The sequence below is a fragment of the Cyanistes caeruleus genome, chromosome 12, assembly GCF_971803275.1.
Source record: "Cyanistes caeruleus chromosome 12, bCyaCae1.hap1.1, whole genome shotgun sequence".
In the NCBI taxonomy this organism is placed as follows: domain Eukaryota; kingdom Metazoa; phylum Chordata; class Aves; order Passeriformes; family Paridae; genus Cyanistes; species Cyanistes caeruleus.
In genome coordinates, this window is record NC_141712.1 from 20,986,517 (window position 1) to 21,009,641 (window position 23,125).

Sequence of the window (23,125 nt, forward strand, 5' to 3'; positions counted from 1 at the left end):
CTGGGGGGTGGTCTCTGGAAGGAATGGGGGGGTCTCTGGGGAAGCTGGGGCAGGGCCTCTGTGGGGATTTCTGAAGGGGCTGAGACGACTTTTACAGCAGGGGCAGCAGGGCCAGTTCAGCTGTGGGACAGGTGGGTACAGCAGTGGGCACAGGTCCTGCAGGTGTTTGGGGGGTGTGTGTATGCACAGGTAAATACCGTACACATGTGCAGCGTGTGTGCAAATACACAGGGGTGTGTACCTGGGCCCGCACACACACACATGAACGTGTAACACACACACAGACACACGGACACGCACATAACCTCATGAACACACGCACACAAACACACATAAACACACGGCAATAGTCACACACACACATAAACACACATAAACATACATCAACAGTCACACACGTAAACACACACAAACACACGTCAATATTCACACACACATAAACACACACAAACACATGTCAATATTCACACACACACACACACACACAAACACACGTCAATATTCACACACACACATAAACACACACAAACACGTCAATATTCACACACACACATAAACACACACAAACACACGTCAATATACACACACACACACACACACACACACACACACACACACACACACACACACACACACACACACACACACACACACACACACACACACACACACACACACACACACACACACACACAGACACGTTGCCGTGTTTTTGGGGCGTTCCCGCGCGCTGGGGGCCCGAGGGGCGGGGCCTCAATGGGCGGGGATGAATAAAATCATACGTCACAATATGACATCACTCAATTAGGCGTGTCCTGAGAGACCACGCCTCCAGCATTACATAATAATTATGGGCGTTGTTAAATAAGCCACGCCCACTGTGGGCGGGCCCGCGCGCGCGCACCGGGGGGGGCGCGGCCCCGCCCCTCACCGCGGTTCCGGCGGGGCCGGCAGGGGGCGCGGGGCCGGGCGCAGCCGCAGTCGCTGCCGCCGCCGCCGTCCCGGGGCCGCCGGAGCGGCCGCACCGGGCGATGCGATGACAACGTCCACCCTGCAGGTACCGACTGCGGGCACCGGGACGGGGTTGGGGCTCCGGCCGCGCCCACATCGCGCCCTCTTCCCGCGGGGTTTCTGCACGGCCCGGCGGACAGGCCTCACCGGGGCCCGGCGCCGTGCCGGCCGGGGGAAGGCCTCACCGGCCCCGGTGCAGCGCCCCGCTGAGGTCGCCGAGCCCCGCTGAGCCCCGGTGCCGGCGCGGTGGGGAGGGCGGTGGGCGCAGCGGAAGAGCCCCGGTGCGAGCGGGCCCGGGCCGGGCCCTGGCGGTGGGGAGGGGCTCCGCTCCGCCCGGCCCCGGTGCTCACGGCGCTGCCCCCTCGCAGAAAGCCATCGACCTGGTCACCAAAGCCACTGAGGAGGACAAGGCCAAGAACTACGAGGAGGCACTGCGGCTGTACCAGCACGCCGTGGAGTATTTCCTGCACGCCATCAAATGTGAGTCCGGCCGGGGGCTCGGGGGGCTCCGGCGCTCGGGGGGCTCCGGGTGACGCCTGGGGGTCCCTGCAGATGAGGCTCACAGCGACAAGGCCAAGGAGAGCATCCGAGCCAAGTGCATGCAGTACCTGGACCGGGCAGAGAAGCTGAAGGAGTACCTGCGGAGCAAGGACAAGCACGGCAAGAAGCCTGTCAAAGAAGCACAGAATGACAACAAGGGGTGCGTGGGGGACGAGGGTGGCGGGGATCCCCTGTCTGGCTGCGGAGCTGGCAAGACCTTCCTTGCCACACCAGTGCCAGTCCCGCACCTGAACCCTGTTCCCTGTCCCCAGGAGCGACAGTGACAGCGAGGGCGAGAACCCTGAGAAGAAGAAGCTGCAGGAGCAGCTGATGGGTGAGAGGGGCTGTGGTGGGTTCGATCCTCTGGGGTTGAAGAGGATTCACTGACAGCCCTGTTGAGGGGTGGCTGTGGGGCTGAGGCCCAGGGGCCTGTTCCTGTGGCCTGCTCACCCCAAACAGCTGAGGGGAGGCGGGATTGCGGGTGTGGGTAGGGTCTCTGGCTCTCACTGCTCTCCGTGCCCACTCTGGGGCACCATGTGAGCAGAGTCACACCCTCACAGGTGCCATCATGATGGAGAAGCCCAACGTGCGGTGGAGCGATGTGGCTGGGCTGGAGGGAGCCAAGGAAGCCCTGAAGGAGGCTGTGATCCTGCCCATCAAATTCCCACACCTGTTCACAGGTGAGGCCATGGTAGTGGGAGGGGGCTGTGCAGGAGGTGACCCCTCCCTGGGTGACCCCAGCAGGGATCTGGGTGCGGGATGGGGAGGCCTGACCCCGGTCTCTGCCGCAGGGAAGCGCACGCCCTGGCGTGGGATCCTGCTCTTTGGGCCGCCTGGCACCGGCAAGTCCTACCTGGCCAAGGCTGTGGCCACTGAGGCAAACAACTCCACCTTCTTCTCTGTGTCATCCTCTGACCTGATGTCGAAGTGGCTGGGGGAGAGTGAGAAGTAAGTTGGCAGCAGGGACATGGCCACGTGCCACCAGCACCAGGGAGCCTCAGTAACGGGGATGTTAAATAATTGGGAGCTGGTGCCTTCAGAGAGTCTGAACAAAGCAATCCCTGGGCCTCTTCCCTCACTGCCTGTGCCCCCCATCTTTACAGACCTCTTAGTCCAACAGCAACTTGAAGCTGGGGTCTTCTAACACTTAACTGGATTCTGTCTCCTTGTCTTGATTAACTGCTCTCATGCTTCAGCTTGGGGCAGCTTTGGGGCTCTCCAGAGTTGCAGCTCTTACCTGAAGATTTCCCATCTGTCTGTGCTCAGAATTCATTTACAGCTCACTTCGAGGAGGGCCCACCCTTGCCAGGCTGTGAGCAAGTCATAATTACACTTAACTCTACATTATTAATTTCTGGTACCTTATAATTAGACTTTAATTGCCAGCAGGGTCCAGGGGAGAGCACAGCCCCTTGAGGGGCCCCACAGCCCCTGATGTGGCACTTCCCTTTCCAGAGTGGGGTTCCCAGGATGGGAGGAACGTGGGGCTGCCATGGTGGTGCTGAGGAGGGTCTCTGAGGGGGGACCCCATCCCCTGCTTTGTTCCCAGGCTGGTGAAGAACCTGTTTGAGCTGGCAAGGCAGCACAAGCCCTCCATCATCTTCATCGACGAGGTGGATTCACTGTGTGGCTCCCGCAACGAGAACGAGAGTGAGGCAGCCCGGCGCATCAAGACCGAGTTCCTGGTGCAGATGCAAGGTGGGTGGGTGGGAGCAGGACGAGGCAGCCACAACCTGGGGATTCAGAGAATCCCTGGAGATTGTTCTGAGCCATCTGCCTGCAGGTGTGGGAAACAGCAGCGATGGGATCCTGGTGCTGGGTGCCACCAACATCCCCTGGGTGCTGGACTCAGCCATCAGGAGAAGGTGAGCCCCAGACGCAGCCCCCTGTGCCAGCCCCATAGCAGGGCTGGCATTGGGGCTCACCCCTTGTGCCCCCCAGGTTCGAGAAGAGGATCTACATCCCCTTGCCCGAGGAGATGGCGCGGGCCCAGATGTTCCGGCTGCACCTGGGGAACACGCCGCACTCCCTGACGGACGCCAACATCCAGGAGCTCGCCCGCAAGACCGACGGCTACTCAGGGGCCGACATCAGCATCATCGTGCGGGACGCCCTGATGCAGCCCGTGCGCAAGGTGCAGTCGGCCACGCACTTCAAGAAGGTGAGTGGGGGCTGCCACAGCCCAGGGTGGTCCTGGGGAGGGCCGGGCACTGTGGCTGCTGTCCCCCCACCCCGAGCTCTGTGCCACGTGCCGTGGCTCTGCGCAGGTCTGCGGCCCCTCCCGCACCACTCCCGGTGCCCTCGTGGATGATCTCCTGACGCCGTGCTCGCCCGGTGACCCTGGGGCCATCGAGATGACCTGGATGGAGGTGCCCAGTGACAAGCTGATGGAGCCCACTGTCTGCATGGTAAGTGTCCCCTCCACAGCTTTGGCCTGGCCACTTCCCTGTTCATCCTCCAGGCCAAGGGTCAGGCAGGGCTGTGGCTCCTGGGGGTGGGCAAACCCTCAGTCTACCCCCCTGGAGTCCTGAGTCCCCTGGAGGATGGCTGGGTGACAGGAAGGGGCCTTGGCCCTGCCAGGCAGCTCCCACCTGCGGTCAGTGCTGCTGCCATGGGGCAGAGGTGCCCCACTGCCATGGGGGATCCCTATCCCACGCCCATGGTCTGAGCCCCGTGCCCACCCATCTGTGTTGCAGTCAGACATGCTGCGCTCGCTGGCCACCACCCGCCCCACCGTCAATGTCGAGGATCTCCTCAAAGTGAAGAAATTCACGGAGGACTTTGGACAGGAAGGTTGAGGGGGGCATGGGGGGTGTGGGGTTGGGGCAGCTGCAGGCCCCGCTGTGCCCCCCTCCCCGGCGGTGCCAAACCGACCCGTGCTCGCTCGCTCCTGCCCCATCGCACTGCAGCGCCCGGCAGGCGCGGGGACACGGCCCGGGGGGCTCACACTACGGGGGTGGGTCTGAGCATGGGCGGCCGGGTCCCCCCCTGGCTGCGCTCCACTCTTCTTCCTGCTCTTTTTTTTATTTTTTAACTTAATGCTGCTTTGGGTTCTGTCTTGTTTATATGAAAATAAAAACAATCTGAGAGCTTCAGCTGGTGCCCAGCCACTCCCCAAGGCTCTGCCCTTACCAGGGGGCTCAGCCCAGCCCCCAGCCCCCCAAAATGCAATGACCCAGGGCTAAGGCCTCTGCCTGTCCCGAGGGGGCAGAGGTTCCTCACGCTCCGGCCATCCCAGACAGGGATTTGTGCCTACAGCAGGGGCTGCTTGGATGGAACAGCTGATGACACCCACCAGCCCACACCCCTGTGCAGTCCCTGGGCTCCCCTCAGCCCTGCTGCTGCCCACACTGTGACCATGAACCCCAAACAAGCCCCAGGGGAGAGAATCCCCCCTTTGCCTCTGCCCTGCACAGCCTTGGCAGCAGGTTAGGTTGTTCCTAGACCCACAGAGGGATTCCCGGTGCCCGGGGGAGTGTGGGGCAGACCCCGGCTGTCTCCCTGTGCACATGGGTGGGCAGGAAGGGCCGGAGCCACGCTGAGGCCACAGGTCTGTATTGGCTGCAGTAAAGCTGAGTGGGAGCCCCCAGAGCTGCGCTGGTTCTTTCAGCAGGGTCAGTCCAGCAGCTCCATCCAGCCCACGTTGGTGAAGGTGCGGGGGTCCATGCGGTCGATGTAGAGGATCCCGTCCAGGTGGTCCATCTCATGCTGGACAATCCTGGCAGCCCAGCCAGAGGCCTCCCAGCTCACCGGCACCCCGAGCTCATCCACACCTGCGGCCGGGATAGCAGTGGGTTGGGGGGTGATGAAGGGGAGAAAAGGGGACCCGTGTGAGTGGGAGGATCTGTGAGAGCAGGGATCGGTGTGTGGTGAGATTTGTGAGAGAATGGTGAGACCCGGGAGAGGACAGAACCCATCAGAGAATTAAGGGAGCCGTGTGAGCGTTGGGGGACCCGGGAGAGACTGCGGGAAACGGGGAAGAGAAGGGGACCGTGTGAGAGAGGGGCAGGTGCAGTTCCCACCCGGGACAGGGCGGGTCGGTCCGTACCGGAGACATGGACGGCCCAGTGCCGCGGGACGTAGGCGGAGAAGCCGTGGATGCTGGCGCAGCCCTCGGGGCCGGTGACGAGGCGGCTGTCGAGGACGCGGAGCGCGGGGTTGACGAGGACGCGGAGCGGGAAGGGCTCGATGCGGTGCGCTTGGCGCAGCGCCGGCGGGTACCGGGAGCAGCGGGCGGGCGGCAGCTCCGCCGCGAACACCCGCAGCGGCACCCCGAGCTGCGGAGCGCTCAGCCCCAGGCACGGCCGGCCCCGCAGCCCTGCCGCCAGCGCCTCCGCCAGCCGCCGCAGCTCGGGGCCGCCCAGCTGCTCCGGGGACACGGCGGCGGCGGCGCCGCGCAGCACCGGCGCTCCCACCTGCACCGGGGCGGCGAACGGCGGCACGGGCGGGCCCAGCACCCGCCGCCGCAGCGCCCGCCAGTAAGAGCGCTCCCGCCGGTCCCACCCCGCCGCGTGTCCGCAGCCGCGGGCCGGGAGCGGCGGGGCCGGGAGCGGCGGGGCCCGTCCCGGCAGGGCCCGGAGCAGCGGGGCCCGTCCCGGCAGGGCCCGTCCCGCCGCCCGCCCCAGCGCCGCCGCCATGGCGCACCGCGTGCGCGCGCACCCCGCCGCCACTGCGCCCCCTGGCGGCCCCTCCGGGGGACGCGGGCGGGCCCCGCCGCGGCCCGGTTAGCCCGTGGCCACCGCCGCACCCGGCAGCGCAGCAGCGTCCCCGGAGGGGCTCTCCGGGGGCTCGGAGGGCACGGCCGCGTGTTCCCCCTCCGGGTCCGGGGCGGTCTCCGGGGACAGCTTCTCTTCGCCCGGTGCCGGTGGAAGGAGGAAAGCCAGCGGCTCCCTGAGCGCAGCCACGTCGATGCGGCCCAGGCGGCCGAAACGCTGCAGCTGCGTGGGGGGAACACCTTGGGGATGGGGAGAGAGGGGTCAGGGGGTCTGCGGGCAACGAGAGCCCAGGAGGGGGCGAGAGCAGGGCAGGGCCCGCTCAGTGCCAGGGAGAAGGGAAACCCCCTGCAACGAAAACCAAACCCGAGATCTCACCCAGTGCCTGTGCGATCTGTGCTGGAGGGAAAAGCACCTGGAGGCAGCGGTTCAGGTAGGGCAGCAGGTCCTCCAGGAAGGCTGTGCAAAACTGGGTAAAGAGCTCCTGCTCCCGCCCGCTGAAAGCCGCCTCCTCAGCACGGTGGAAGGCCAGGATGGTTTTGGTCACCTAGGGAGAGAGAGGCAGATGGGTCACCTGATGACAGCCACGTGCCCAGGTGGGTAAGGAGGTCAATGGCACTTGGCTTGTACCAGCAACAGCGTGGCCACAGGACCAGGGCTCTGCCCATCTTCCAGTGCTGGGCATTTGAGACACCACACCTGGAATCCTGGTGTCAGTTCTGGGACACTCTGAGATAAACACTGGGGGGCTGGAGTGTGTCCAGGGAAGGAAATGGAGCTGGAGAAGGAGCTTAAGCACAAGGAGCAGCCAGGGGGACTCTTGAGGGAGACCTTACTGCTTTCCACTACTCCCTGGCAGGAGGGGCAGCCAGGGCGAGGCTGGGCTCTGATCCCCAAGAACAAGGGACAAGACAACAAGAAACAGCCTCAAGCTGTGCCACGGGAAGTTGGATATTAAGAAAATTTCTTCACGGAAAGAACTGTCCAGTCCTGGACCAGGGCAGTGTTGGAATCCCCATCCCTGAAGAAATGTAACAGCTGTGGGGACGTGGCACTTGAGGACATAAGGTAGGGGTGGCCCTGGCAGTGCTGGGGGAGCGGTTGGACTGGAGGATCCCAACCCACTCAGAACAAACCTGCCCCATGATCTCACAGGACAAGTCCCAGCTTCATCCCCTGGGCTCACCTCACCAAGGGCACTGTCCAGGCAGGCTGTGACGTCCTGTGCCAAGGCGATGGGGCAGCAGAGCCGCAGGTCATTGAAAGCAACGAGGAGCCCATTGAGGAAGCAGGCAAGGGGTGGGAAATCCAGCAGCACCATGGGGGGCTGCAGCGTGCCAGGCTGGGCTGTGGGCACCGGCACTCCTGCACCGCCCCCCAGCACGGCTGGCGCCGAGATCAGCGTGTAGGAATTCATCTCCTCCCGGAATTTCTCCACCGCCTCCTCCACCGCCTTCCTGAAGGCCTCGGCAGCCACGCGCTGGAAGAGGGGGGCCAGCTGCCCACGGAAATCCACGCCCACCCTGCTGAAGGACAGCCCGAAGTACATGCACTGCCCCAGCAGCGAGTCCAGCCGGCCGCCCACCCCGCGCTCCAGGTCGCGCTGCAGCGTCCGCAGGAACTCGGAGACCTTCTGCAGCACCCAGCCGTGGAAGATGGCCCCCTCGCCGGGCGCCTCGGCCGGCACCAGCGGCTCCTCGTCAGAGAAGATGGCGCGGTACTGGGTGACGATGTCGAACAGGTGCACGCGGCAGGCCTCGATGGTCTTGGTGATGTGCACGTAGGGGTCGTGGTCGGGGATGGAGGCCTGGATGGAGCGCAGCCAGGCGTCCCGCGCCTGCAGGAACTTGACGCGCAGCTCGGCCTCGGTGAGCACGTCCATGCGGCGCAGGAAGCCGATGACGCGCAGGCAGGCGGGCAGAGGGATGTTGGTGCGCAGCTGCTGGATGAGCTGGTTCAGCATCAGCTGGGCTGACTGGCGCACCTCCTCCACGATGCTCTGGGGAACAGAGAGCCCTCGTCCAGCGCGGGGTTCACCCGGGTCAGCACAGGGCGCTCCCGGATCCCAGGGTGGGACAACGCGGGGCTCACCTCAGTAACGGGGTGAAGGGCGCAGGGCTCACCTGGATAACAGGGATGCTGCTGTGCTTCCTCTCCAGCCTGCGCACGTAGGCCGTGAGCTCCAGCGCCTCCTCGTAGTAGCCATTACGGACACAGGTGTCCATGAGCTGCGGGATCTCCAGGATCTCCAGGATCTCCGTGTGCCGGTTCAGGGTCAGGCTGTTCATGCGCCGGCTGCAGGCGATGGCCTCGGCATCGCGCATGAAGGTCCTGCGGGGCCGGGACGGCATCAGCAGCCGAGCCCCCCCCGCCACGGCTGGCTCCGGGGACCCTTCCCCCAGCCCCGGCCGCTCCCGGCGCTGCCTCCTGCCCAGCCCCAGCTGGCCCGGCCCTTAGTGGGCTCAGCCCTGGGACCTCTCGCTGCCCAGCCCGGTCCATCCCGGGCCCATCCTGCCCCGTTCCCACCCGCGCCTTGCCCGCCGCTCCCGGTGCCCGGTGCCCGTCCCGCACCGGCAGGCGTCCTGCAGCGCGGGCAGCCGCTCCAGGAGGCTGCCGAGCCGGCTCTCGATGCCGCCGAAGCCGCGGCCGGCGCGGCCGGTGCACTCGGCGGAGCGGATGAAAGCTCGGTAGTGCTCGAAGGCGAGGCGGCGAGTCTCGGCCCCGACCCGCTCCCGCTCCGCCGCCAACCGCGCCGGCTCCCGGCCCAGCTCCGCCAGCCCCAGCGCCGCCAGCTCCGACACATAAGCGGCGAGCTCGGGGCTGCCGGGCGCCGCCGGGCCGCGCAGCCAGGCCAGCAGCCGCGCCTCCTCCGCCGCCGCCGCCATCGCCGGGCCCGCCGCGTCACCTCCGGGCCCGCCGGTTCCGGCTCCGTCACTTCCGCTACCGCCGGTTCCGGCTCCGTCACATCCGGTCCCGGTGGCCCCGCGTGCGCGGCGCGGGAGATGCGGCCGCTCACGGAGGCGGAGACGCGGGCGGTGTTCGAGAAGCTCGGGAAATAGTGAGGGGCCGGGACCGGGGGATCGGGAGTGCTGGGCCGGCGAGACGCCGGGAATCGGGCACGAGGACAGGACGGAGACCGGGAGGAACGGGCACCGGGGACCGGGCGGGACCGGGCATGGAGGAGGGATGGGCACCGGGAGGGCTGCGCGGGCTGGATCCGGGGGAGCGGGGAGTCCAGGGGGGACCGAGGGGGTGGTGTCACCGGGGACCGGACGGGGCCCCGGAGGTGGCGGGGCCGGGCTCACGGGGTGCGGCCCTGCAGCATCGGGGAGAACATCCAGCTGCTGGTGGACCGGCCCGATGGCACCTACTGCTTCCGCCTGCACCGGGACCGCGTGTACTACCTGAGGTGAGGCCGGGCGGCGCGGGGAGCGGGCGGCCCGCGGCGCGGGGCCCGGCCCAGCGCTGCCCTGCTCCCCTCCCGCAGTGAGAAGCTGCTGAAGCTGGCGGCCAGCATCCCCCGGGAGAGCCTGGTGGCACCGGGCACCTGCTTCGGCAAGTTCACCAAGTCCCAGAAGTTCCGGCTCAGCGTCACGGCCCTGGATTTCCTGGCGCCCTACGCCAAGGTGGGTGGCGGCCTGCAGCGGCCCCTCACGGCCCCTCACGGCCCCTCACGGCCCCTCACGGCTCTGCCCCTCTCTCGCAGTCCAAGGTGTGGGTGAAGCCGGGCTCCGAGCAGTCCTTCCTCTACGGTAACCACGTGCTGAAGTCGGGGCTGGGCCGCATCACGGAGAGCACGGCGCAGTACCAGGGTGTCGTGGTGTATTCCATGGCCGACGTGCCGCTGGTGAGCGCCTGGCCGGGGCTGGGGCTGGGGGGGACGCGAGGTGGGCGACCTCCCTCACCTCCCCTCATCCCCCAGGGCTTCGGGGTGGCTGCCAGGTCCACGCAGGAGTGCAGGAAGGTCGACCCCTTGGCCATCGTGGTGTTCCACCAGGCCGACGTCGGGGAATACGTGCGGAACGAGGACACGCTGACATGAGGGACCCTCGGGGGCCCCAGGGACCCTCATGCTCTGTGAGTGTTCCGGGGTTGAACGGACGTTGTCCTGCACTGTGGGTGCGGGAAGCCCACCTGGAATGGGCTGGAGATGTGGGGAGCTGCCAGCACAGAGCCCCAGGGCCCTCAGGGGGTGCTGCCAGCACAGGAGGAGGGGACCTGACCCCAGCCCTGTCACATAAAGCCTGTTCCTTTTTTCAGTGCCTGTTTTCTGGTGTGGAGACCCAGGAGGAATCAGTCCTTATCCCTCTTGGGGGGAATGTGACACTGGGGTGTGTGTGGGGACTGATGAGACTGGGGGGAACCTCAGAGGCTGAGGATAAGCTTCAGGAAGGAGAGAGGGAGAGGGAGAGAGGGCCCCAGCAGTGTTTAAGCTCACAGAGACTGGATAGCAGCAGCAGGCAGCAGTCGCTCCCCAGACTTTGCCAGGGGTTCTTTTATTGGGAGTCTGGTAGAAAAAGCCCATTAAATCATAGAAACGTGACAAAGCCACACAGAACTCAGGTGACAGGGTGGCCTTTGACTTTTCTCGGGATGGTGTCAGGGCTAGAGATGAGGCAGGAGCAGGGGGAACTCTGCAGCCTCCTCCTGGAAGCAGGATCCAGCATTTCCTCTGACTGTGGTGGGACAGTGGCAGGCTCTGCAGGGGGGTCCCTGCCCTGTTCTAGCACTTGTGGCTGCCCGAGGTTTGTGTGTGGAAGAGGCGCTTGAGGAAGCAGAGCTGCAGCACCCCGGAGAGGACAATGGCACAGCTCTGGGCCAGGGACCACCAGTTGACATAGTTGTAGTTGGACTCCAGGAGGAAGGAGTCGGCCCCTTTCCGCATCCGGGCGAAGTTGTAGAAGCGCCACATGTGGAAGGTGTGGATCTGCAGCCTCTGGATGCTCACCTGCAGGAGAGGCAGGGCCGCACTCAGAGCTGCCCGTGGGGCTCTGTGCTGAGCTCAGCCTGAGCAAATGTTTGGTGTCCTGGGCAGGACATGGCCATCGCTGCTGTGCTGGGGCACCCTCTGGGCTCCCTGACCCTCACCCCAATTGCCTCCAGGGTGTCGTTCAGCTCCTTCCTCTCTGCTGGCTGCTTGTGTTCCATGTTGAAGTCGTCATAGTACACGCCAAAGTTGAGATACACCTGCATGAGGCCGAAGTGGTTTTGCTGGTTGTCCAGGCAGAGCTGGTAGAAACCTGCAGAGGGAAGGGGGTTGTTGGTCCCTGGGTGGAAGGACAGCAGGCAGACACGTCCTGAGGGCTCGAGCCTCATCCTCCCCTGGCAGGAGCAATGGGCACTCAGGGGAGCCCTGGCCAGGCAGGCTCAGAGCTGCTGCAGGAACTGGGGGAACCTGTGTCCTTGGTGAGGAAGTTGATCTGTCCTCGCACGTCCTGGGACACTCCAAGCTGGAAGCCATTGGGATCACTCGCTGTGACCAGGATGCTCCTGCTGTTGCCAATCCCCGTTGCCCGCTGGACCTGGAGGCAGGGAACACGTGAGGGGAATTTGTGGGTCACTGTTGGGGAGGGAGCTGTGCCAAGCCCTGGGGATGTGTTGCTGTGGGGCTGCAAAGCACAGAGCCAGGGGGAAGCTGCCACTGCCAGGCACAGCTATGTCCTGGCTTTCCTTCAGCCAGCCCAGTGTAAACAGGAGATGAAAGGGCTGGAGTTTCCCTGTGGGAAGGGGACAGAGCTCGGGAACAGGCTGTGCCAGGACCTTCAGCTGTGCCGCAGCCCCTGGCCAGGCAGCGGAGGGCAGAGTTTCCAACAATGCTGGAGCTCCCAGCACCTCTTCATGGGTTTAAACCAGGTAGTTTAAAAATCGATGGTGGATAGGGATTAGGTTGATTATATTGGGAAGATACTCTTCCCTGGGAGGGAGGTGAGGCCCTGGCTCAGGGTGCCCAGAGAAGCTGTGGCTGCCCCATCCCTGCAAGTGTCAACGCTCAGGCTGCACAGGGCTTGGAGCAACCTGGGATAGTGGAAGGTGTCCTTGTCCCTGTCCCTGCAGGGGCTGGAAGGAAACGAGTCTTTAAGATCCCTCCAACCCAAACTGTTCCACGATGCTGCTTTAGAAAGGCACAGGAGCAGCAGGGATGGATCCAGCACAGCCGTTCCCAGGACACGTCCCCAGCACTCACCTCGTAGCTGAAGAAGAAGTTGCCGCCCTGGTGTGAGAACTGCCAGAAACACTCCACGGTGCCGGCAGGGACGACGATGGCAAAGTCGTAGCGATCGGCGCCGCGGAACAGCGGCTCCTGGCTGGAGCCACTCAGGGGCTCTGTCCTGGGGCAGCCAGCGGGGCCCAGCAGCGCCAGCAGCAGCAGCAGCAGCATCCTCCTGCTTCCCTGGGCTCCAGCACTCGCTCCCCGGGCAGGGCAGCGCAGGACGGGGCACGGGGGGTAATCAATCATTAACCACGCTGCCAGGCAGCCAGGGCTCCGGGGAGCCTGCAGCTCGGACACCCTCTGCTGCCAGGGATGGAGGGGAGCCTGCAGCTCAGACACCCTGTGCTCTCAGGGGAGCCTGCAGCTCAGACACCCTGTGCTGCCAGGGATGGAGGGGAGCCTGCAGCTCGGACACCCTCTGCTCTCAGGGCAGCAGCCTGCCATGGAGAGGGCAGGAGCAGGACACAGCTCCTGCCAGCAGGACACCACCGACTGGCATTGCCTCGCCAGGGCCGGTAGTGGCCCACAGCCCTGACCTGGTGCTCCTGCTGCCCTGGGCTCTCCAGGGAAAGGATCGACAGAAGGGGAGGAAAATGCATGGCCAGGGGACGGCAGCACCTGCAGCTGAAGGACAAAGGGGGAAGCAGCTGTTCCTAGACAAGACTTCTCCCAGCCCTGGCTTTGCTGGAAGGCAGCCAAGAGAAACTTAGTTTCTAAGTTTAGAAAGTGCCCCTTTATCAGCCCTGAGCTTTTTCCACAGGAATCTAATGCAGAAGCTCCCATTTCCCATTTACACTGGCATGTCACAGCTCCAGGGCAGTGCTGCTCCTGACCCAACACTCGCAGAGGGGAAGGGAAAGCAGCCCTTGTCCCTCTGCTGCATTTCCACCCACGAGGTAGAAATTACACTTTCACAACTCTTGCTATTACACAAAAACTTTATTTTACAAATGACTGTTCCAGCTTTGGCACTTGAAGGCAGGAACATGTGGCAGCCTTGTAGCTCATATACAGCAAGGATATTACCAGGAAAAGTGCAAAGAAAACATGACCAAAGTCAGACACATCTGAAGTTTTTAGCTTGGGAACAAACAGGTCCAGGTACTGAAACACAAAGTAATTGGCTTTCTAAAGCCTCACAGCTGGGAGGGAGGAATTGCTCCCCACAGATTAGTAATTTACAAAGCAGAAATTAATGGGGGAAAAAAAGAAGATTCCAAGTACCTGGATCTCTTCCCCAGAGAAGCTCTGGGAGTCAGTGCTGCCTCTCTTCCACAAGGGAGTGGTGGCAAACATGAAACAAGTGATTCACAGAACAGACAACACAAAAAAATTCCACCTATGAGATCACCCTGCTGATCACACCTGAGCAGAGCAAACACCTGGGATTCATTCCAGAGTCTGCAGTGGTCAGGTGGACAAGGAAGTCTCAATACAGGTGGTTCTAAATTTATGTAGAGAGGCATCAGAGCCCCTGCCACCTGCAGCACACTGATCTTTGCAGACACAGCTGGAGCACAAGGCTCCCGGGTTCCTGGCAGTCATGGTTTTGGTGTCAGAGGGGCAGCCCACACTGGCACAGACAGCTTTCTGGTCCAGCTTCCAAAAAACAAACCGAGGTCCAAAAAAAAAGAAAAAGGATCTCCCGTGGCTCCCAACTTCAGAGGATTCCCAGTTTCTTCATGGTCCGCCAGCGGTCCTTGATCATCACTGGGGTGCGGTTCTCGAAGGGGTACTTGAGGCAAATGGCTTTCCACCTCCCTTCTCCGTACTTCTTCACCCCTTCCTTGATCCACTCGCTCTCCTGCATGGTCCATTTCTGCAAAGAGCAAGGAAGCAGCTGCAGGGAGGAGCTGCACAGCAGAGAGCCTGCTGCCGATTCCTTCCCTCACCACCCGTGCCAGGAACAGCAGGGAAGGCAGACGGGTCCTGGCAGCTGCACACAACACTCCAGCACTGCAGATGTGGTGCAGCAGCTGCCTTCCTACGGGTCAGGAGGAGCATTCCTGGTGGCACCAAAGTGGGGCCTGCTCCTGGTTAGCAGCTGCCAGATGTGTGTCCCTCACCTGAACAAGACTCTGAACACTCCAGCATGAGGGGAACTCGGCAAACCTTGCTCTGAGCCATCAAGACAAAGGGAACTGAGGCACATTCCCAGTGCCCTGCAGGACACAGCTCCAGCCTGTTTCACCATGGAGACTGCAGGGACACTGCCCCACTGCAGGGCCTGCTGGAAGCACCTAAGGCTCCACATACCTGTTTCTTGGAGCTGGAGTTCTTGGAGACATTGCTTTTCTCAAGTAATGCTGGAAAACAAGGGAGAGAGTTACATTTCCCATAATTTGGGAGGTACAGACTTCCTTAAGAGGCTGCCTTGGGCTTAACTGCTGAGCTGTGCAGTCAGAGCACCCTGGGACAGGCAATACACCCCAATTCCTTTATCCCAGCTTTTCCACAGGATTGGGATTTCAAAAATTCAGTCCCCCAGGCAGCAGCAAGACCCCTGTGGGTGACCCCCATGGCAGGATCAGCACAGGTAATCCCTGCCAGGGGAATTTTCATACCTGCATTTGCAAAAAGCTCATCCTCGTCACTCCAGCTGTCCTTCTCCTCCGTGCCACAGGAGCTGTTCCACCTTGCTTGGATGGACCTGAAATTAGGTGAGGTTTTACTTTGGCTACTGGCCCAGGAAAAGGTTTTTTGGGAAGCAGGTGCAAGGCCACCAAGCAAGTAGGGCCAGCCTCTGGACACCGTATTTCTCAAGAGGTGGGAAGCAAGAGAAGGATGCTCCTACAGACTCTGGCCAGTGATGCTGAAGCTGGGAGAAGTGTGGAAAAATCAGGCATTACTTGTACTGGAATCACCTGCCAGGACCAGCTGCAGCACCTCACTATCAGCAAGACCTGGTAATTTTCTCCTGTCCATTAACCCATAATTAAATTTAAAGCCAGACATGGACAAGAGAGAGTTTGCTGTGCCCAGTTCCACGTGGGAATGAGGTCAGCACTCCTCCTGGGACACAGGGCAAGGGTTTGGTGCTCAGGCTACCAACATCAGCAAGACAGGATGGGGCAGAGCAGACAATAGCACACGAGAGGGGCTTCATACTTCTCACTCGGGGCAGACAAGGGCTCATCAGGCAATTTCAGAGCAGGTTTGGAAGCGGAAGAGACCACGTGCTCCTGGGAGGAGTCGGGGCACTCGCTCGACTTGCTGGATGAGCCGTCCAAATCCACGATCAGATTGCTTATGCTGAACAAGTTTTTGATCTTATGGGGTATTTCAGGAGGCTCTGAGGTCTCAGAAGCTTGATTCTCCGCTTCTCTGCATCTCTTGGTTCTGTGGGATACAGAAGGAGACAGTTGCTTGGGGGAAGGCAAGTCTGTTTCATCCAGTTTGGTGAAAAGGGTGTCCGAGTCCCTGGAGTCCGACAGGATCTTGAAAGCTTCTCTCAGAACAGAAATGCCGTACGAGGTTACAGCTCCGGGGGGCTGCCTATAAAATAAACACAACCAAGCGGCTTGTAGGGAAAGCGCTGAGGGAGCTCTGCTGCCCCCACATCCAGCCTTCCCCTCCACGGGCACCCCCAGCTCCTGCCCCGCAGTGCAGACCTACAGCAGAGGGCATTCCCAAGCCTGCAGTCCTCCCTCCCAAACGGCACGGTGCCCCGGGAAGCGGGGATGGACAGCACACATTCAGGCTCCACTGCCTCCTGCTGTTCCACCTGCTCCACCAGAGCAGCCACCGCCCCCTCCCTGGTCACAGCAGCACCTCCTGCCAGCAACTGAACCAAACCACCACAACACCTTTCCCGGGGTCCACAGTCCTGCACCAACACCTTTGGGCTGGCCTGGGCAGGCATTTGGGGAATTAGGAGCTGCCTGGACACAGGGGATTACCCCTTGGAAGAGAACTTGTGGCCACACTGCATCCACAGTCTAAGGCCAGACTCCTCTGCCCACCTTTGTGATTCCCTGGTGGACACTCTGGGGAGTTCTGGGGTTGCTGCTGCTGGTTCTTTAGCTATTTCCATAGGCTCTGGAGTGCCCTGCAGGATGTCATATGCTGCTGTTAAATGTTCAGGTGTTGCTGCTGGGTCACTGACTACTTCCATAGGTTCCACAGTTGCTGCTGGGCCATTGGCTTCTGCCACCATCTCTGGAGCTGCCGTGGGATCAGCTGCCCTTTCTGCAGGCCTGGCAGCTCCCTCCAGGTCTTCTGTTGCCCTTGCAAGCTCAGGAGCTCTGGCTGGGCCCTCTGCCCTTCCTGAGGCCTCTGGAGCTCTCGCTGGGCCCTCTGCCCTTCCCAAGGCCTCTGGAGCTCTGGCTGGGCCCTCTGCCCTTCCCAAGGCCTCTGGAGCTCTGGCTGGGCCCTCTGCCCTTCCTGTGGCCTCCGGAGCTGCTGCCTGGTCCTTCAGCCCATCTGCAAACTCACAAGTCCCTAGTGAGGATCTTGCTTTGTCGGCGTGTTCTGAATTCAAGGTCCTTTTCAGTAACTTGGAGAAAGAAAAAGCACAGCACTGTTACAAAGATGATTCCTCATGCTCCCATTCCACTTTATCCCCTCCCAAAGGCATTTCATGGATTGAAAAAGGTGTTTGACCATATAAACATCTTAGGAATGGTCTGAGTTTAGCGTGTTCCAGGTTTAGCCTGCTGTAATCAGGCACCTGGATCCCCGGGGCAGAGGGGTGGACACGCACCGTCAGCAGCGCTGGCTCCGAGTCGTCCACGTAGCCCTTCAGGAACTCAAAGATGCTCTGCTGGAAGTCCTCGTAGGAGAAGTTTTTGACCTTTGGATGAGAGGGGTTCTTCTCCCGGATGACAGCCAGCCACTCATTCCTCTTCTTCTAGAGGAGGGATTGATAAGATCAGGTGAGAACACTCTGGGCAGGGACAAGGGAATCAGTGACAGCCACAGCCTGGATGTGGGCAAGGACTGGGCCTTTCCTGTTTGGCATCCTCCAGGCACAACCAATCTACACTGAGCTGAGGCTGGGAAAAGGCCAGAGGATCAGGAGAGCAACCAAGGAGCAGAACTACCTTATTTCCTTGCCTGCAGTGCCCAAGCACCCCAGTGCCTGCAGAACAGGAATGGGAACTGCTGCTGCTCCCAGAACCTGCTCTGAAGGTGAGCTGGAGGTTCATCAAGGGATAAATGGTGATGCCTGGAAGGCCCGTGGAGGTGTGTGAGGACAGGTGAGTGACAGAGGGGCTCCAAGGTGACAATCCAAACATGCAACACTGAGGGACCAGCACTACAGGAGGATTGCTTCCATTCTGGCCTCCTCACCCCAAGGACACATCAGACACACCAGCAGCTCCCACCTCATTCCAGCATGGACTCACTTGGTTTCTGGGCTCCTTCCCTATGTGCTTCTTGACGATATCGGAAGCTTTTTCAAACTCCTTGTTTCTGATACAAACAACCACAGCCTACAAAGGAAATCAAGGACAGATTGAAGCAGGGAACAACTCAGGGCCAACTTCCATGCAGAACTCCCACATCACTGCAGGAATGCGTTTGTAGATAACGAGGGAATTCTGCACGTGAGGCGGCTCTCACCATCACCCACACACAGCCTTTCCAGGGGCAAAAGCTGCACAACATATTCACTGAGAAAGAAAAAGATCTTACAGCTTCCTTCACCATTTTCTGCACAGCCTCCATCGTCCTGTCGGCCACAGAGAATTCCTCACGGATGAAGTCCAGGACGAGCATGGCCGACTCCAGTGGGGTCAGCTCTGACTCCTTGTCGAAGGTGCAATCTATAAGAATTGGCATCCACACTTTTGTTGGGGGGTCACGGCGCTTCCCTACGGAGAGCTGGTTATTCACCTGCACAGGTGGCAGCCGTCCACCCACACAGGTGCACCACAAATTCCAAATTCCACAGCCACCAAGCACTGCCAAGTGTTTGAACTGCAATTCCTGCCCCCCAGCAGCAACAGGAAATTACAGAAGCAGCACTCCAGAATTTCCCAGGTGCCCAGCACTGACCTAGAGGAGCGTTTTGGAAGCTGAGGCTAAGCAGGAGTCACCAGGGTGATGTGTCTGTCCAACACGGCAGCCTCGGGCTGCCACAGACGCTGCTCTTGCCGCACAGTGAGACAGATACGAACAGCGACCCCTCACCCGCAGGGACACCCCCAGAACCCCAGCTCTAAGCAGGGACAAAGCTCCGGGAGCTGCAGGGACACGGACACAGGACAGGGGGAGGAGGGAGCGGGATGCAAGCAGTACCGGGGGTCCCCAGAGCTCGCAGGAAGGACTGGGCACCTACCGAGGTTCTCGCCCTCCTCGACCCGAGACAGCAGCTGCATTATCCGGAGCATCTGGGCCATCTCCGGCTCCCTGTCCAGGGGCCGCACGAGCAGCGCTGCGGGACAAACGGCTGGTCAGGCCGGAGCAGCCCGGGCTGGAGGCCCCGCCGCTCCCCGGCCCCGCCCCGCGCACCTTGCATGATGTCGCGGAACTGGCGGAAATCACGGTTACGGCCGGAGCGATAGGCCTCTATAGCGCGGTGGAAGTAGAACTGCAGAACCCAGCCGTTCACGGTCTTCTCGGGGAGCGCCGCCATCCCGGCCCAGTCGGGGTCGGGGTCCGGCTCCTGGTCCCGCTCCTGCCGCGCCACCCGCCGCGCCGCCATCCCGCCGGGAGCCCGCGCGCCGGAAGTGACGACACCACCATGGAACGCTTGGCCCGAGGCCTGATAAAGCCGGCGCCGCGCCTACATCTCCCGGCGTGCATCGCGCTAGCCCCGCCGCGCCTACATCTCCCGGCGTGCATCGCGCTAGCCCCGCCGCGCCTACATCTCCCGGCGTGCATCGCAATAACCTCTTCGCGCCTACATCTCCCGGCGTGCATCGCGCTAACACCGTCGCGCCTACAGCTCCCGGCGTGCATCGCGCTAACCCCGCCGGCAGGGGCTGGTCGCCGTCTGGCGGAGCGGAGGGGAATTGCCGGGCCCCGGGGAGAAGGAGCGGCGGAACGGTGCGGGCAGGGCCGCAGCCGCGTCCCCGGGGGCTCGGGACCGGCCGCTGCCCATCGCCGGGACCGACAGCAGGGAAACGCCCACCTGTAAGTGCTGAGTCCCCCGAGCGAGTGTCTCACCTGAGCACGCCTGAGGTTATTAAACCCGTAAAACCTGGCTGTGCCACCCTGCCAGCGCAGGCACAGTGTTTGACTTTATTCTGATCTTCCAGACAACCCCCGCTCTCCTGTGCTCCAGCCACCTGCCAATTCCCCGCCCCTGGAACAGCAAAACAGGTCCCCCGGGCAGGATTTTGGGGCATAGATTGTCCCACAGTCCCTCAGGGTAATGAATTTGAAGTCCTGTCTTCCCAGCGATCCCGCTAATTCCCAAGCAGAGCCGGTGCCTGAGGGCGGAGGCACTGGCAGCAGATCCGCGGGATCATGGCGTGGTTCTCTGCCGCTCTGGGCTGTCTGCTGGGACAGTGTCTCCTCGGCCCAGGGAGCGTTCCTAACTGTCCTGGAGGCTCCCCCACCTGAGATGGAAAAGCACGTGGAAATTCCTCTGGCATGCGGTGATCTGGGATCCTCCCTTCCCTCTGCCCCAGGCCAGGGGATGAGGAAACGCACATGGGAAAAATCCGTGTGTCAGATGGAAAACAGAAAAACCGGGAGGGATTTTTATTGGCAAACAAAGGAAGATAGAAATAATCTGTGTGAGGCAGAAGAGTCACCTGGGGCGGGGAGACTGCCCTGGGGAGCAGGGTGGGAGCGGGACACGCTTGGAATGCCGTGGAGGGTGCTCGGAAGGATGCGAGGAGCGATGCTGACAGCTGCTTCCTGCGCTGAGGGGAGGTGACCGAGTGCCATGCTCTGGGTCAAATGCTTTTCCACGTGGAATATTCATGGACAAAGTGGCTTTGCTCTCTCTCTCTCTGTCACAAGATGCAGGAGGAGGTGCCAGGGTGGGACCCCGGAATTTCAGGTCTGTCCCTTCCGTCCAGGGAGGAGCCGATCAGCCCCACCAAGAGTGAGACCAGCCACACTCACAGCCCTTCAGACACTGCCTTTGCTCTCCTGGCCAGAAAATTCCGTGTTTTTCAGGGAGCTCGGTAACTTCTGCCCCTGTGATCCACGTGGCTCCAGCTAGATGTGCCAGACACTTCAGCAGATCCTGTTGGCCCTGCACAGGGTTTAGGATTTTGAGTAATTTCATTCATTTTTGCACAAAGGCTAGGAAAGAGAGTCCTGGAGTTGTCTCCCAAGGGAAGCAAAACAATACACCAGGACAAAGCCACTTGAGAGCCACCTGCCTTCTCCAAGCCAGATTTCACTTGGGAAAACTCCCTTTTCTGCCTCCTTTCCGTGTCCCTCTGGGCTGCCTTCTCCTCCTCCAATGCCCTCCTGGTGAAGGTGTAGCCCCTTGGGGTGTTCAGGAGATCCCCTCCCATCCTATCAGACAAATTTGCTTCCCGTGAGATCCACAAAGCCTCTGCAGTTCGTGGGAGGGTTTGGACAGGGTGGTGACATGACAGATGTCACAAGAGCAGTGTTCCCCCCAGCAGAGCTGGAGAAGGTGACAATTCCTGACATGGTTCTGGAGCTGGGGAGGGCACAGCGTTGGCACCCTGATCCAGGCTTCCCTCCCACACCACTTCAGGGTCTGCCTCAGCCAACGGTGTGTTAACAGCACCCAGATTAGAAAACAAGCCTGGAATGGTGAATTCCAGAGTAAATACAAAAATGAACCCACTGGTTTGCTGCCTTGAATAATCTCCAATAGATGAAGAGGTAGCAGTGATGATGGAAGCAGGACCAGGAATGCCAGTGGCCTCACTACCCAGTTTCACTGACTCCTCCTGTGGTGTCATCATCAATTTTTCAGGAAAAGTTTCAGAGTTCCACGTGCCAAACAAAACACTGGGCAGGAAGGCACAAATTGCAGCTGTGCTTGTGCATTTGAGCCTCTCCTCACTGATTTATGGCTTTTGATGAAGTGATTACAGATGAAAGAAAATATTCCAGGGAACAGGATCTGCATGTTGCCGTGGTCTCGTGCCTGTCACATCCTTCTGGGGGAGTTACAGCAGGAAACAGAACAGGAAAAGCAGCAGGGTCCTGGTCAGCAGGCTCTGCTCTCACTGTGTGGGAGCACCAGACAGGACAGCAGCTCCCAGAGAAGCCCCTGGATGCCTGGAAGTGTCCAAGGTCAGGTTGGACACTGGGCTTGGAGCCACCTGAAACAGTGGAAGGTGTCCCTGCCATGGCTGGGGGTGGGATGAGAAGAGCTCTAAGTTCCCTTCCAAGACCATTCTGGCCTTAGAAAGGCAGTGGAGAGCCACAGAAAAGCAGGAGCAATGGAACAGGGGACAAGGGAAATGAGGAGGAGGGTCATGAGACTCCTTTGAAAATCCACGGAGAAACCCTCCAGGCATGGGGGATGGAGAGAAGGAAGCACAAAGGCACTTATTAAGAAACACATCAAGTAGATTACAGAAACTCTGAACCAATCCGAGCAAAGGTAACTCTTCCCGTTGGAACTGGGTTGGGCAGGGAAGGATCTAGAAGGAAAGACATTGGTTTGGAAAGATGCCAAGAGCTGGGCAGCCTGGGCACAGTGAGGAGCTGGGAACACTTCCATGCCAAAGGAGCCTGGGCTACACACGGAACCAGGGAAACAGCCCTGATGACTGGGAAAAGGTAGACAGAAAGGATCAAAAGAGGCAGCAGCTCAGTATTTAATATTTAATATTTAATATTGATGAGGTGACTGTGGAGAGGTTTCAGAACAGGCTGAGCCGTTAACATTGCAATATCTGGTGATTGTATAGACTTGCCCAAATAGAGAACTTCACTTGAGCTCCCTTTAGGATCCAGAGGGGTTTGTGACCTGCTCAGCCATGAGCCCGCTGCACTCTCCCTGCACACACCTTTAACCTTTAGCCAGTGGTGGTCACAGTTTAGCACTGACAGCACGCCGTTTCTGCCTCCTCAGCAGCTCTTAAACAAACATCCACTGCCCAGCCTTGTACCTGTGCTGCAAGTGCAAGGAAATAAATTCCACAAATGCCAGTTCATAAAGGGAAACCATCGGGTTCATGAGTTACTTGGGTCCCTGAGCTTCTGAACGGCCTCTGACCCTGAACCTGCTCAACCTGGCTGGAGGGAGGAGTGAATTATCCAGCACTTCTCGTCAGGCCTGAATGTGAACTTTACTTTGGAACCTGGGAAAAGTCAGGACCTGAGGATGTGCTGCACCACCACCGGCTTGGTTCAAAGGGCTGTGGGATCACATCTCTTTTATATACACGCAGGAAGAACCAAAAGGAGTGGTGGGAAATCTGACAGCAGGCTGCTGAAGTGTCTCCAGTGCCATGGGGGTAGCAGGGCGGCTTGGAGCCGGGGGAATGGGGGCTGAAGGGAGCAGGGACTGAGGGGAGTGAGGTTGAGGGGGGAGATCCCGGGACTGAGGAGGTCCCGGGCCTGAGGAGATCCCGGGGCTGAGGAGATCCCGGGGCTGAGGGGGATCCCGGGGCTGAGCCGGGAGCGCTCCCGTGGCCGCCTCAGAGGCGACGCTCGCGCGCCGTTTCCCGCCTTTCGTCCCGGCCGCTCCCCATTGGCCCACGCCTGCCGCCGCGCACTCTTATTGGCTGCGCCGGCAGCGCCCCCCTCTGGCTTG

General features: G+C 60.9%; 5 protein-coding genes across 23 annotated transcripts; 2 read left to right on the plus strand and 3 right to left on the minus strand.

The window, feature by feature from the left end:
• Positions 1–926: 926 nt before the first annotated feature.
• VPS4A (vacuolar protein sorting 4 homolog A) lies at positions 927–4,646 on the plus strand. Its single transcript, XM_086848068.1, has 11 exons — positions 927–1,057; positions 1,380–1,491; positions 1,564–1,711; positions 1,824–1,885; positions 2,112–2,231; positions 2,343–2,499; positions 3,101–3,249; positions 3,335–3,416; positions 3,493–3,712; positions 3,819–3,959; positions 4,248–4,646. The coding sequence occupies exons 1-11, from the start codon at positions 1,037–1,039 to the stop codon at positions 4,347–4,349; spliced, it is 1,314 nt and encodes a 437-aa protein (XP_086704194.1). The 5' UTR covers positions 927–1,036; the 3' UTR covers positions 4,350–4,646.
• A 444-nt stretch (positions 4,647–5,090) lies between these two features.
• On the minus strand, positions 5,091–9,148 carry COG8 (component of oligomeric golgi complex 8). Of its 3 annotated transcripts, XM_086848044.1 has the most exons (6): positions 8,835–9,148; positions 8,387–8,594; positions 7,450–8,262; positions 6,642–6,810; positions 6,307–6,505; positions 5,091–5,296 (listed from the first exon to the last, which is right to left on the minus strand). In XM_086848044.1, the coding sequence occupies exons 1-6, from the start codon at positions 9,146–9,148 to the stop codon at positions 5,167–5,169; spliced, it is 1,833 nt and encodes a 610-aa protein (XP_086704170.1). In that variant the 3' UTR covers positions 5,091–5,166. The 3 variants fall into 3 exon arrangements, with proteins under 3 accessions (XP_086704170.1, XP_086704171.1, XP_086704168.1); XM_086848045.1 differs by lacking the exon at positions 6,307–6,505 and having other exon boundaries at positions 5,091–5,324; XM_086848042.1 differs by lacking the exon at positions 5,091–5,296 and having other exon boundaries at positions 6,146–6,505.
• A 58-nt stretch (positions 9,149–9,206) lies between these two features.
• NIP7 (nucleolar pre-rRNA processing protein NIP7) lies at positions 9,207–10,522 on the plus strand. The gene is made up of 5 exons (XM_086848081.1): positions 9,207–9,321; positions 9,586–9,672; positions 9,751–9,889; positions 9,970–10,110; positions 10,186–10,522. The coding sequence occupies exons 1-5, from the start codon at positions 9,266–9,268 to the stop codon at positions 10,303–10,305; spliced, it is 543 nt and encodes a 180-aa protein (XP_086704207.1). The 5' UTR covers positions 9,207–9,265; the 3' UTR covers positions 10,306–10,522.
• A 202-nt stretch (positions 10,523–10,724) lies between these two features.
• On the minus strand, positions 10,725–13,050 carry TMED6 (transmembrane p24 trafficking protein 6). Its single transcript, XM_023934439.2, has 4 exons — positions 12,448–13,050; positions 11,659–11,785; positions 11,352–11,503; positions 10,725–11,211 (listed from the first exon to the last, which is right to left on the minus strand). Exons 1-4 carry the CDS (start codon positions 12,718–12,720, stop codon positions 10,987–10,989), a joined length of 777 nt encoding a protein of 258 aa, XP_023790207.1. The 5' UTR covers positions 12,721–13,050; the 3' UTR covers positions 10,725–10,986.
• A 344-nt stretch (positions 13,051–13,394) lies between these two features.
• TERF2 (telomeric repeat binding factor 2) lies at positions 13,395–19,381 on the minus strand. Of its 17 annotated transcripts, none has more exons than XM_086848006.1 (12): positions 19,361–19,378; positions 18,931–19,204; positions 18,758–18,853; positions 18,112–18,242; positions 17,823–17,909; positions 17,177–17,323; positions 16,787–16,969; positions 16,437–16,747; positions 15,583–15,813; positions 15,039–15,124; positions 14,731–14,780; positions 13,395–14,293 (listed from the first exon to the last, which is right to left on the minus strand). In XM_086848006.1, the coding sequence occupies exons 2-12, from the start codon at positions 19,121–19,123 to the stop codon at positions 14,135–14,137; spliced, it is 1,674 nt and encodes a 557-aa protein (XP_086704132.1). In that variant the 5' UTR covers positions 19,124–19,204; positions 19,361–19,378; the 3' UTR covers positions 13,395–14,134. The 17 variants fall into 17 exon arrangements, with proteins under 17 accessions (XP_086704132.1, XP_086704124.1, XP_086704119.1 ...); XM_086847998.1 differs by having other exon boundaries at positions 15,583–15,969; XM_086847993.1 differs by having other exon boundaries at positions 15,583–15,969; positions 18,112–18,290; positions 19,361–19,376.
• Between the last annotated feature and the right edge of the window lie 3,744 nt (positions 19,382–23,125).